The following is a 13,496-nucleotide window of genomic DNA, read 5'->3' as shown; positions in this document are numbered from 1 at the left end:
ACCTTATCGCCTTACCACTCCATGAAAAAAATTAGATTTAAAATAAAAGTGCACCAAGAGAATTCTACTTTCTTTTCTCTCCTCGTGTCCACCGTTTTTCTTTGCTTCATTTTCATTTCAGGCCTAGGAGTCAACGACCTACCTGTTTTTGAATTGTTTTACGTGATAAATGTTGATACTTCACAATTAAAGGGTATTTTTGGTGAGGGCACATCTTGAGCTGCTTGAAGGAAAATTTCCATATCAACCAAAAATTGGTAAACAAACAAGAAAAGAGTTATCTCTTCTTCCCTTTGCCCACACAGCTATGCTATACTCCCCCACACAGCTGTATTGAGAAAATGAAACTAATAGCAAGAAATTGCTTTTGATGAGTTTCATAATTTTATCATAATACTTAGAATCGAAATAAACCAAAATTATCCTAGCATGATTTTTACATCATAGTGAAGAAAAAAAAAGTCACTCTTTGATTCAAAACCTGCTAAAAAAATTCCTAATTCTACTCTTACCACCACATTTAACCTTTGTAAAGTGATTTGCTATTTGCCTCATGCAGGGTAAACATTTTTAAATACATCATTTCATTTTTTTTCTTTGGGAGGAATCTCACCATTTTACAGATGAGCCAACTCAGACTCAGAAAGATTAAGTAACTTGCCCAAAATAATATATAGTATCTAGCAAGTGGTAGGGCTCAGAGTTAAATTTTATTTTTTCTGACTTCCCAGCTTGTGCTTTTAATACCTATTCTATCTCTGTAAGAAAGAAAACAGTTCCGGGCTAGAATTTGAGAAAAAGTAATGTTTTAATGGTTATACCTGCAATGTGTTCTAACCCTTCTGTGTCCTCCCACAATTCAATTTCCCCATGCTTCATTGCCTTTTTCTATGAAGTCTACTAAAATCTCCCACTTTCTCATTGACTTTCTAGAATTATCAAGTAAAATAACGTATGCAAAATGACTTTTAAAACTGTAAATAGAATACAAATAGATGATAGACATTCTTACTTGTATTACTCGAACCCAACTATCACCATAAAGCCTTAAAAGACATTCATAAGAAGCAAAATAAAGAGGCAAGAGAAATAGCAATATAAAAGCATGAGACTCTTTTGCCATAATCTAGATAAGACTCAATAGATGACCAATTAGTGACCATGACAATATGTGCAAATGGAAAGAAAGGAATAAATGCTGTTTGAATATGGCAATTGATTGGATGTATGGAATAAGTGGTATGGAATACATGATATGAATATCATGTCACTTAATAATAAATATGACTTCAGGAGTAGAGATGTAATCAAAATTGGAAGGAAGGTGAGAATAACCCTTGGGAGAGGCTATGGAGTTAATATGGGACATAATCAGTTTAACCTGCTGATGGGACATCACAGAGGAAGTATCAAGTGACAATTAGAAATAAGGGAAAATTTTGAACGAGACACCAAGGCTAAAGATAGAAATTTAAGGACCATATTTCAGGGATGAAATTGAAATAATAAGAATGTCAAAAGAGAGGCCAAAAACAAGATGGTTTACAGCCGTGGCATCCATTAGAAATATAATATGAGCCACACATGTAGTTTAAAAATTTCCTGTAGCCACATTGGAAAAGTTAAATGAGATAGATGAAATTAATTTTAATAATTTTATTTAGCCCAATACTTCAAAATGTAATCAATTGGATATGTAATCAATTGAGCATGAATTAAATATTTTACATTTTCTTTATTTGTACGATATCTTCAAAATCTGGTGTTTATTTTACACTTAATTTATACTAGCCCTTCTTCAAGGGCTCAATAGTCCCCTGTGGCTAGTTGCTACCATATTGGATAGGTGGATCTAAGAAGGAATTTTTGAGAATTAAGGGTCAGGAGGAGACATAGAATCCAGAGAAGACCAGAAAAAGAGAAATAGGAAAGACACCTGCAGTATGGCAAAAACCAAGGCAAAAGAACGTTTTCTTCCTCACCTGTTTTACAGCGCCTCTGCATAGCCAATATATGCAGAGAAGAAACAACAGGTTTCCTACAGACGGCATTGTTCTAGACATCAAACAAAGTAGGATTCTTTTAGAGCCTTTTAGACTCTAAGGCCTCATGAATAAAGTTCAGCAATGCTTAACTGCTAACACTTAACAGGATTCAAAATTACAGCATGGCATACTGAAAATAACATGGACTTTGCATTACGCAGATCTGTCTACAAATCATAACCCAGCCTACCAAATAGTTTTGTAAATTTGTGTATTTAATCTCTTAACCTTAGCTTCCTTATCTTTAAAATGGGGATACAAACCCATTTACATGATTTTTGTGGTTACCAAACACAATTAGGTATGTAAAATCCTTGTCCCATAGTCTACACAGAATAAGTCATAGCTATGATGATAATTATTAAGAATCTCACTCTAATAATTTATAATGATGAATTTCTCAAGCAACTGTAAACATCTTGAGAATAAGGTAATATTGTCTTGTTTTGGTAACACTATAGTACTTACTACAGTGCTTAAGACACCACTGAGGTAATCACCATATATTTTTTCCTTTAATGTTCTACTTTAGGAGAACCATCAAAGTATGAATAGGTGATATTATACAGAAGCTCAGATTACTTGATTTCCCCAGTGCATTTAGCAGAGAGCTGAATTTGGGTTCCATTGCTCAGTTTTTAGTCTTTAAAATTCTAACATGAAATTAACTAAAGCAGAAAGATAAATGAACAGAAACAGAAGTTTCCCTTGACTCAGCACCCAATTTCCTGAGCATTCTACCTTCCATAGCTCTTTTAAAAAGATGTCCTGTTTTGACTCTTTTAGGAAATGGATTTAAAGTGAACATAAAATTAGTCAATTTTAATACCACAGTTTAGTAAAATTGCTTAAAATTTAAATACTTAGAGGTAGTTGCTGTTTCTCATCAGTTTATGGCAATATGTTTTCAGCTGGTGGGTTATTTGTTTCATTTTTCAGAAGCATATAATGGATACAGAATTCTAACCCAAACTTTCATCACTGACAACTTACTAAAACTATACCATATATATAGTATATATAGTGTCATTTATTTGAAATATATTTCTAGCTTCTCTTCTCCCAAATTACCCTATTTTTTAGACCAGGAAAAGTTACACATCTCCAGATGGTCTTCCTTGATTCTATAGCCCAAAGTCAATCTTTAGGGCATGCATCCTTTGACTAAACAAATATTTATTGATGTTATCATATGCCTACCCTTTGTTCTAGGTTCCAGGTATTTAGCAGTAAAAAGACAGGCAAGGTCAATACTCTCATGGACCATTCTAAGGTGAAAATAGCTACTAAACGCTGAAAAATAAATAATAAATACCATATCCAAACTAATATAAAGGAAAACAAAAGCAGAGTAATGAGATAAAGAGGGCCTTGGAGGAGACTGAATTTAATTTGAAGTATAATAGAAAATAATTTGGAATATTATAGTAGAAGAGTTTGCATGGTTGAAGTCTTAAAAAGGCCACTCTGTCTATCCTTGGTCAATGACTATTGTGGGGAGGACAGAAGCAGGGAGGAGAGTCAGGAGAATTCTGCAGTAACAGCAATGGAAGTAGAAAGAAGTGATTGAATTCAGGATATTCTGATGTACCTATACCTCTTGCTTAATGTCTAATTCATTTCCATGAAATACAAAGCTATTCAATAAGAGCCTAAGATTTCCAATAATCACTTCTAAGTATAAAAATATATTAAAAGAACCACAAAAAAGGGTTCAAGTACATCACAGCAACAATTTGAAAGAAAACAAATTGAAAATAAAATGTAATATAAAAGAAGTTTTTATTTATTACATTTCCTTTTTCCATATCTGTTTCTTCACTAATATTTTTAAGGATTGCGAGACTTACGGTTTTTGTGCCCTCAAAGAATACTTAATAATATATTACAGCACAGGAGTCACCTGGGGGGCCCAAATATAAAGCCTGACTAAAAGGTTGTAAACGTTGCCACCTCTTCAACCTTCTTGAATTAATTCATACATATACAAACCAACATTGTTTCATATGCTTCTTGATATTCTCTCTAACTTGAAACCAGAGAGTAAATTGGTGTGTGTGCTTTTGTCTAAAGTTTGATGTTCATCCAAGTGTCACGTTGTGCTGTATTCACTTAGCAAGATTTTTTGAGAAAAGTCATTCTATCTGCAACCAAAAATATCAAAAATAAAAGAACTATTAGCCTGAAAAAAAAAAAAAAAGGTATAACACCTTAAGGACCATTATGGAGAAAAGTCACGTGAACAGTATAATGAAAACTAAATTTATATTTTACAGGCTCTATTTATTGCTGATAAATTAGATGAAACTTTGGGTAGGAAGTAGTAGGGAAAGAGTAGAATCAGGGGGTAATTCTTAGACTCTTGTCCTGAAAAGAGAGATGAATATAGTGTCATTAACTAAGGTGGAGACAAAAAGTAAAGAAGCAAGTTGGGTTGGGGACAGGTGGGCAGTAATTAGGAGATTTGCTTTGAGTACTGTATACTCATTTTGATGTCTCTATGAGACATTCAAGTGAAGATGATGAATGGGCAATTGTATTTACAGTTTTATTGCTAAGAGAAAAGGTTTGGTCTTGAAATCTAATTAGTATATCAATAACATTTAAGGTCATGAAACTAAATAAAATCACAAAGGAATAAACCTAGAGGACAAGTAGAAATCCAAAGACTGATCTCAGGACATTCCAACATTTAGAGAGCTGGATGAAGAGGTAGTGTTAGCAAAGGACACAGAAAGAGCGTTCAGGTAGTTTGGAGGAAAACTGGAAGAAAAACATTTCTCAGAAGTCAAATGAAAAGAGGGTTTCAAGAGGGAGGGAGTGTTCGATAGCATCAAATGCAGCTGAGACAGTGAATAATATAAAGATGCATAAATGGCTATTAGATTTGGCAAAATGGAGACCTTTGGGATTCTGTCAATGGTATATTCTATAATATTTCTATGACACTGGACTTATATGTATAATTTATATTTAGATCCTTATCTTTGTCTACCTCTTACCTACTGAACTGTTTTCATTGGCTAAGTAGCATATCTAATTATTTGTGTCTCCAGCAATTCTTAGGACAACATAGTATACTTAGAGTTCAAAATTATTTATGGAGTTGAATTGAATTGGACTAATAACCAGCGAAAGAGAAAAAATAAGTTGCAAAATCCACAATCGTATTGTGTGTTACTAACAGGGACAAGTTTTAAAATAAGATATTCCGTCCAGTTTTTGACACGTAGAAAATATTTTCATCAGATGAACTTTCCTACCATTTAAGCAAAGATAGAAACTATGAAGCATATATTCCCTCAAATTCCTCTCCTCACTGGATCTTATTTATATTCAATTAATCTACATTCACGCTCATTAAAGTGCTCTCTCTTCTGTTTAAGGTTAATTTATCTACTTGAGCTAGCAATTATACCCATCTGTCTTAGTCTCCTCTGAGACCTTGTTGGGTTTCTTTATTTTCATTCTTTTTCTCCTCCTTCACTTGAACGTTCATACTTTATCACCCTTTTAAGCTACTGTCTATTTCAAGCTTTAGAAAAGGAATACAGCATTTAGGCTGGGCGCAGGGGCTCACACCTGTAATCCCAGCACTTTGGGAGGCCGAGGTGGGCGGATCGCGAGGTCAGGAGATCAAGACCATCCTGGCTAACACGGTGACACTCCGTCTATACTCAAAATACCAAAAAAAAAAAAAAAAAAAAAAAAAAAAGAAGCCGGGCGTGGTGGCGGGCACCTGTAGTCCCAGCTACTCGGGAGGCTGAGGCAGGAGAATGCCGTGAACCCGGGAGGGGGAGCTTGCAGTGAGTGGAGATCGCACCAGTGCACTCCAGCCTGGGCGACAGAGAGAGACTCGGTCTCAAAAAAAGAAAAGAAAAGGAATACAGCAATTTATATATGCTATCTCTAGTTCTTCGCTTCCTTTGACATCTCACTCCAAGGCTTGAGTGTCACTAAAGTCACTAATGTTTTTGTCTTTAGTTATACAGCTGAGAAAGAATACATTTTCTTATAAGGAAAGCAAATCGACCTTTAATCTTTTAAAAACAAAACCAATTTTAACCATAATAGCAGAAATACCAATAACACTGTGTTGAGATATAGTTGTTAGAGACTGGCAAAACCTGAAAAGCTCAGCAACGCAATCCCGTGAAAAAGCAATGGAGCTTCTGTACACATTCTCATTAAGTGCTGGTGGAAGTTCAAAAAGTTACCAATAACATGAAGGACAGTTTGGCAACAACTATCAAAATTATTTTATCCTTTGTCTCATAAATGTTATTTTTGGAAATTTGTTATAGATAGATAGATTAGATAGATAGATAGATAGATAGATAGATAGATAGTTTTTCAAATAGAAACAATTACACCGACATTCATTGAATTAGAAAAACTTGAAAACATCCATCACTCTTTTTACAGGAGGCTGGTTAAATTAAGTATGATATTTCCATACAGTGGAATATTATATAGCTGTAAAAAAGAGAATTAGTTTCTTAGTTTTATTATAAAATATCTCTAATCTATATTTCTAAAAGAAAAAAAGCAAAGTGGAGAGGTGCATGCAGTTATGCTATATACATACACACATAGATGTGCATATATATATATATGGTTTTTGCATAAACTGTGAAGTATAAAATATATAAAACATACGAAAAGTGGTTATGTTGGATTAAGATGGGGATAAATGGGATAGATAGAAATAAAAATATAAGAAATAATTTATCTAAAAACATTGTATTTAGGTTTTTTGTTGATTTTGAACCATCTCGCTATATCATCTATTCTCAGATTAAAAGCAAACAAAACAGAAGGCCTTCATCAAATGAAAGAAATAGATGGTTATAACCATAACCTGAATAAGAACCTCAGGCACCTGAACAGATAAGTCAGTGCCTGTCCTTACAGAAATATCTCCACTGACCTCAAACTCTTCTGCAAAGAGAATGTGACTTCACAGTGAGATAAATGGAAGAAACAAATAAATCCTGACCCTAGATAGACAACCCATGAACATGTAAAAGTGTGGACATCCAATTATGTATTTCCCCTGCTCAAGAACCCTGTCGTTACTTATATCCAGGTCCACTCTATTTATGATCTCACACTATCTTTCTGGCCTTACCTCTTATTACTATACTTCCGTCTAACAAAACTGGAGAATTCACACTGCCTTGGAATTCTCTGACACTCAATGTTTTTGTGCCTTGACACATTTCCTTCCTGTCCTTTGCAATGTTTCTCATCTTCCCAGTGCTAGATTTCCCTGAAAACTACACAAAAATTTCCTCCAAAACTGTCCAGAACTTCCTGAAAGTATGTGATCAGATGATATAACACCTACAAAATTCTCTAGTTTATGGCCCGGCAAATAACAGGAATGCAAAAATGCTGGATGAATTTCTGAACCCTAATAGAGCATTCTCTGTATCTTCTTATGGTACTTGACAAATTTTATTTGCATCATAATTATTAAAATAATAGTCACTCCAGATTACAAGCTTTTAGAAGGCAAATGTTGTGAGGAGTTGTCAAACATACAGTAGCTGTTGAAAAATATTTTTAAATTTAGTTTAATTAAAACTCATGTCTCAATGAGATCCGCCTTTAAATTAAAACTATATTTTTATACAATTATGGAATTTGAAGAAGTTGGGAAATAATGATCATTTAAAATGGGACCATATGTGACTTTGTAGTAGAATTCTGAGGCTTTTGTCCTTTCTTCTGGGGAAAACATTTTAATTTCCACATCAGGAGACTCCTGTTCTCAGCAGAGAGTCCAAATGCTGCACCCCAGTGCAGGAGTGGGCCTGTGAGCTAGGCATGGTCAGGCAGGCTGTCTGCACCCACGTTCAGTAATTGTTCAGCTATGGTCATGTGATCCAATTTAGTCCTATCAGATCTAAATCTGACACTTTGCTGTGGTGATTGGGGAAACGCATTCTTTCCCCACAGTTTGTTGAAAGGATCAGTAGTAGCTTGACAATTTTGTGAGAGCTTCCACTAGAGACTACTTACAGCACAGTGAAAAGAAGAGCTGAGGAATGAAAAAAAATGAGACCTACTCCTGATAATCCTGTGTGAGCTCCTGGATCCAGCCATTCCTGACTTTGTTGTCTTTGGACTTTTCACGCATAAAAGAATATCTATTTTGCCTAGGCTAATTTGAACTCATTTTCTACCATTTGCAAACAAAGAAGTTTTGCCCACTCTACGCTGAAATTTAGAATACTTACAAGGGCATTTTAAAGTCTAATTATGTAGCATTTATTGTACAGTGTAAAAAATATGCTTTTGGTATCCAAAGAATTAAATGCAGAGTGTTCAATAACTTTTAAAAATACAGCTATTAAAAACTAATTATGTTAAATAATTTCTAAGTGTATGGGAATATCAAAATTGCCTGAAAATGTAGTGCAATTATTTTTTTTACCTGCTGCAAGAAAGGTGTTTCTTTATTCAGGAATATCTTAAAGAAATGGATACAGCACTGGGATAGATCCTTCATATGAGACACTTTCAGAAATTCTGTGTTTAAACATCACAGGCAGGACCAATGGTTAACAAAACACTCTCCCTCTAAAGTCTTCCCGCAACCATTTACCATGGCATCAGTATCCTCACTTGAGATCCAACATTTAGCTAATCCTTTGGGCCCTGTCTGCTGAAAGAACATATTGAAATTCCACTGGGAGGAGAAAGAGAGGCCTGGCTAGGAAGTCAAAGCTCTGTAGCCTTCTCCTATAAGTGTGGATTATTTTTATTAGATTCCTAAGTGCTGGAAAATGGGATGAGTACATTTTAAAAGTTCAAGTGATTGGAAGGAGCCATTGAATGGAAGGGTCTATCTTTCTAGGTACCAAGGTTATGAGACTCTAAATTAGGAGCAGAGCAGGCTGTTCTAGAAGAAAGTATTAAAAAGGAGCAACAGGAGGAATATCAAGGAAAGATTTTCTCCTTTCTGAATCTTGCTGAATGCTGGCCCCAAGTGGAAAAGGACGACATTCTCTGAGCAAATCAGCTTTAATATGACTTTCCAAATAAAATCTTGTATATTATTTTCATTTCATCAAAACTTGTTTCTGACTCATCCACTTAAAACACATAAAGTAATGGAATTCTATAGTAACTTATTTGCAATTAACTGTCTTAAAATTTGGTCTGTACATTACTTCATTTTACAAACAATTCTGAAGATATTTTAATTTACCTATCATCTTTACTCATTGATCTTTCTAAATTCATATCAAGTTCACTTCAATTCATTCTTAATTTTACACATATTCCATAAAATATGTGTATTTTAATTTAACAGTTTTATCAAGTTCACTTCAATTCATTCTTAATTTTACACACATTCCATAAAATATGTGTATTTTAATTTAACAGTTTCTGCAAGAAACTACTCATTTTTTACAGTGAATTTGTTTCTTAAAAGCATTAAACAGTTTAAAAATTTTTCATGGACTTTTCTCCAATGCCAGATGTTTATCTGCATATTCATTCTTGCTAACATGTAAGTATTGCATGTATTTATTCATTTGATATTCTTTTATAATAAAATGAAATAAAGTAATAACATATCAACCAAAATTATCTGAATTATACAGCTTCTATAGATGCAGAGGTTCAGAACCACAATATTGAAGACAGATTTAAATAATGCTTTCCATTGTGAGGAAATGCAACAAATTGAAAATCTAATCAGAATATCAAAGCAAATACATATTACCAAGGTCTTCTTATACTCTAACAATAAAAAGTGTATTGAACACCAAGTTCTAATCTCTATTTTTCTGTGATCATTTTAATAGTCAACAAGTAGATAGCTTCAGTATTGACAATTGAAGAGGTCTTGAAATGGAGTGTACTAGTATGCCTAATAATTTCCTACTAAATTGACCATGTCAAAAAACATTTATGTGTGTTTTTCAATAGAAGACAATAAAAGAAAAGAAAATTGTTGCCACTTATCAACCCTGTAACCATTCTTTAATAACACAAAAAAATAGGTGTTGTGGGGGCCATCACTTATCCCATCCAACAGCACAATAAAAATAATATTAGGGAAGAATGGATCATATCTTGGGCTTTTATTAAAATTCTTTCAAAAATCTACAGTCAGATTTATTTTAGGTATTTGTCTCTGAGATTAGCAATATTTTGATGTTTTCTGCACACATGTTACAGCACACAAAGACATTCTGTAAAAGCAAGAAGTCAATATAAAAGAAAATTACGTGTCAGTTTATGACTAACAAATCCTTTTCATTTGTAAGGTTTATTGTTTTGTAATATTTCAAAGAAGGAAAATTATATAATTACATAAATAACAAAAGTATACCTCTAATTTGCCTCTCTTCTCAGAGTAACCTTCAATGAAATCAGCTGTGACTTCTTCTCTAAATATAAAATTTTGCTTATGAATTAGAAACTTACCCTCATTTCACCCTATATCTTAAATGAAATTTAGAAAAAAATTTTTCAAGTGTCATGATAGACAGTATTCCTTTACATTTTAAAATCTCTTTGCTTTTTAATTAGCTACATATTAACCTTTTAAGGGCTTTTAATGCTAACATTGATACAATGCTTTAGAGTGAGTATCTTTCACACTGAAATTCAAGCTGTTTCTCACTGTTATAAAATGCCTCTTTCTCTTTCCTTATTTGGATGTTGAACAATACGTATTTTTATAAAACAGTTGGTTAAAGGTGCAAAGTCTCACATTATTTCTAGTAGTCATTTTTAAATGCACTTCAAACTAAAACTGTATACCTTATTCTGTCTTTAACATTTTAGTACAAAATCTTAGCAAATCATCTTATTATTATAATATTTTAGTAAGAGACATTGGAATTTGACAGCTGCAAATATGTAAAGAACATTCTTTTCTACGCCAAAGGAAACCAGTCCATGTTTTAAGCACAGGTAAAAGCATCATATTTTGTAGAAATGTTTGTACATTCACACCAAAACGTAGGAAACTCTGCCAAACATGTTCAAGTTTAAATTTCATGTACAACATAAAGTTAAAACTTACCTTTTCTCGGCAATGACCTGTTATTGAAACTGCCATCAACTCCTAACTGCTAATGACTCTTTCAACAAAAACGGAAAACAGTAAAGTCACATGTCGTAAGAGTAGGCCTGTGTTGGATGCTGCTTAATTTCAGTACTGGGGGAAGAAAAAGGCGGGGGGTGGGGTGAGCACAAAACTTTTAAAAAAACCACTTCCTGGGTAGAGACAGTTAACCACACACATCACATCATTACTCAATTTGAAGAAATTGCCTTGTATAGTCAACAATATTGTTATTTTTCAACGTGATTATCAATTGTCAAACATGACACATGTATAGAGATTTTATCAATTTTAACTTAAGGGAGGAAAATGTGTGATTAAAAATTCATCAGTGGGAGGAGCAGACTGCTAAGCACTGAAGAAACTTCCCCTTTCTCTGCCTTCTAGCAAGGGCTTAAAAATGAAGCGTCTACTCTGCTGGCTACACTTGAGATGTTCCCATGCTATCAGGACACTCTGCATGATGACTTTGGAAGCAAGGAAGCCACCTCCAATTCACAGAGCCGGTGCTTCTGCCTATTCATGAAAGGACCTACCAAAACCTGATCCAGTTAACAGGTTCATGGGGCCTTGGGAGGGTTGCATTAGAACTTCAGAAAACACAGCCCCGAGCCACGCAGCCATCTGAGCATCTGGGGAAAAGGAAGGTGTTCATCATGCTGGTCGAACACACCCTGTGGCATTTGCTCTGTCTGTGGCTCTCATACTGATGGGTCCACTCTGACAGTTTCCTAAGCAGTTCTGAAATCTGCTGAAGAGCTTTTGCTCTAGCTGAATGATTCTTTGTGTGGTCTGACTTAAAAAGAAAAAATATATATATTATAATAAAGGATCCAAACGGTATCATTTTGGCATGCTGCTGTGTGCCCTCCTGTGTCAAACTTCAGCCAACACAAGACATATTTTTAAGGGGTCTCAGAAATAACTCTAGGTGGTGCATCTTTATTGAGCCATGGAGTTCAAGAATAAGCTCCTGGATTTTTCAGGCTTGGCTGGTTTTGTGAGATTTTCAGTATAATCACAAAAGGAAGAGAAGAAAAGCTTTCCTTCCAAATATATGAGAGAGTTAAATCACAATCTCTTGTCATACAAACCAATTAGAAAACTGTGTAATAGAGCTCAGTGGTATAGAATGTTTGGCATACTAAAAGTCAGTCTTTAAAAATAGATTTGGTAGATATGGCCCAAGTTAGGGATGGCATGTCCCTACCAGTTAATTGAATTTCTCTGGGATCTTTTTCTAAAAATCATATTTCAGATTGACCCTAGAATTCACTGTCAGTTGTCATTTCAGGAAGGACCTTTTTAAGTGTTTAGAGTCCTGAAGATTTGTACTGAATGCTTCTCCCTAACACCGAAGAGAAAACGGAAAGTTCATAATATTAAAAGTGAGGAAAGCAGAATTCAGGGCTTAATTCTGACACTGCTATTTACTTAACCTCGGCCAAGTTACTTAAGTTCTCTGAAATTTAGTTCATTTATCCACATAATGAAACATCTGCATGCAAAAATGCATCTTGGGGAATACAATAAGTAAATAGATGTACATATTTTGTATATCATAAGGAACTGTAGATATATAAATTAGCATGAGCTGGGAAATGTTGATACCTCCTAAGAAGCATCAGAAAACTTCAGTGCATTCTGTTTGATTTAAGCCTTTGTAAATCTGAGTTAGAAGTCTAGGACAAGGAAAACAAATTAGGCCTTTCCTGGTTTTTGCTTGTTTGTTTGTTTTTACGGAGTCTCGCTCTGTTGCCAGGCTAGAGTGCAAAGGCACGATCTCGGCTCACTGCAACCTCTGCCTCCCGGGTTCAAGCGATTCTCCTGCCTCAGCTTCCCGAATAGCCGAGATTACAGGCAGGCCCACCATGCCCAGCTAATTTTTGTATTTTTGGTAGATACGAGGTTTCACCACGTTGGCCAGGATGGTCTCTATCTCTAGACCTCATGATCTGCTCACCTCGGCCTCCCAAAGTGCTGGGGTTACAGGCCTGAGCCACCGTGCCCAGCCAGGCCTTTCTTTTTAAATAGATACTAATATCAGGCATCTGACTAGGAAAAATAAAAAATACCAATGTACCCTTATGGTAATAAATTAATGTAAATACCTACTTAAGGGTGACAATATTTGTTGGCATCAACAGTTAGTTAATGGAGACGAGTGTCCATTTTCTTTGTATAAGGTGGAAGGTGAGCCCCTTAGGCAGTATGATATGCCTGGGTTTGATTGATTGATTGATTGATTTTTTGGAGACGGAGTCTCGCTCTGTCGTCCAGGCTGTAGTGCAGCCGCGCGATCTGGGTTCACTGCAAGCTCCGCCTCCCGGGTCACGCCATTCTCCTGCCTCAGCCTC

At 34.9% G+C, this 13,496-nt stretch overlaps 1 protein-coding gene across 6 annotated transcripts in view; it reads right to left on the bottom strand.

The window, feature by feature from the left end:
* The window catches only part of ARHGAP15 (Rho GTPase activating protein 15), a 627,654-nt gene extending 616,404 nt beyond the window's left edge, over positions 1-11,250 (bottom strand). For 4 of the 6 annotated variants that reach the window (XM_031651764.1, XM_031651766.1, XM_031651769.1 and 1 more), the window contains exon 1: positions 11,098-11,234. Coding sequence is in view for 1 of the 6 variants with exons in the window: in XM_031651767.1 (XP_031507627.1) it covers positions 11,098-11,133 (36 nt within the window). In the remaining 5 variants the exon portion in view is untranslated. Of the gene's footprint in view, positions 1-11,097 lie in introns of all 6 variants that reach the window. The other 2 variants (XM_031651767.1, XM_031651765.1) reach the window with 2 other exon arrangements.
* Between the last annotated feature and the right edge of the window lie 2,246 nt (positions 11,251-13,496).

This window comes from Papio anubis, chromosome 10 (genome assembly GCF_008728515.1).
Source record: "Papio anubis isolate 15944 chromosome 10, Panubis1.0, whole genome shotgun sequence".
Taxonomy (NCBI): Eukaryota; Metazoa; Chordata; class Mammalia; order Primates; family Cercopithecidae; genus Papio; species Papio anubis.
This window is presented reverse-complemented; position numbering and strand designations above follow the sequence as displayed.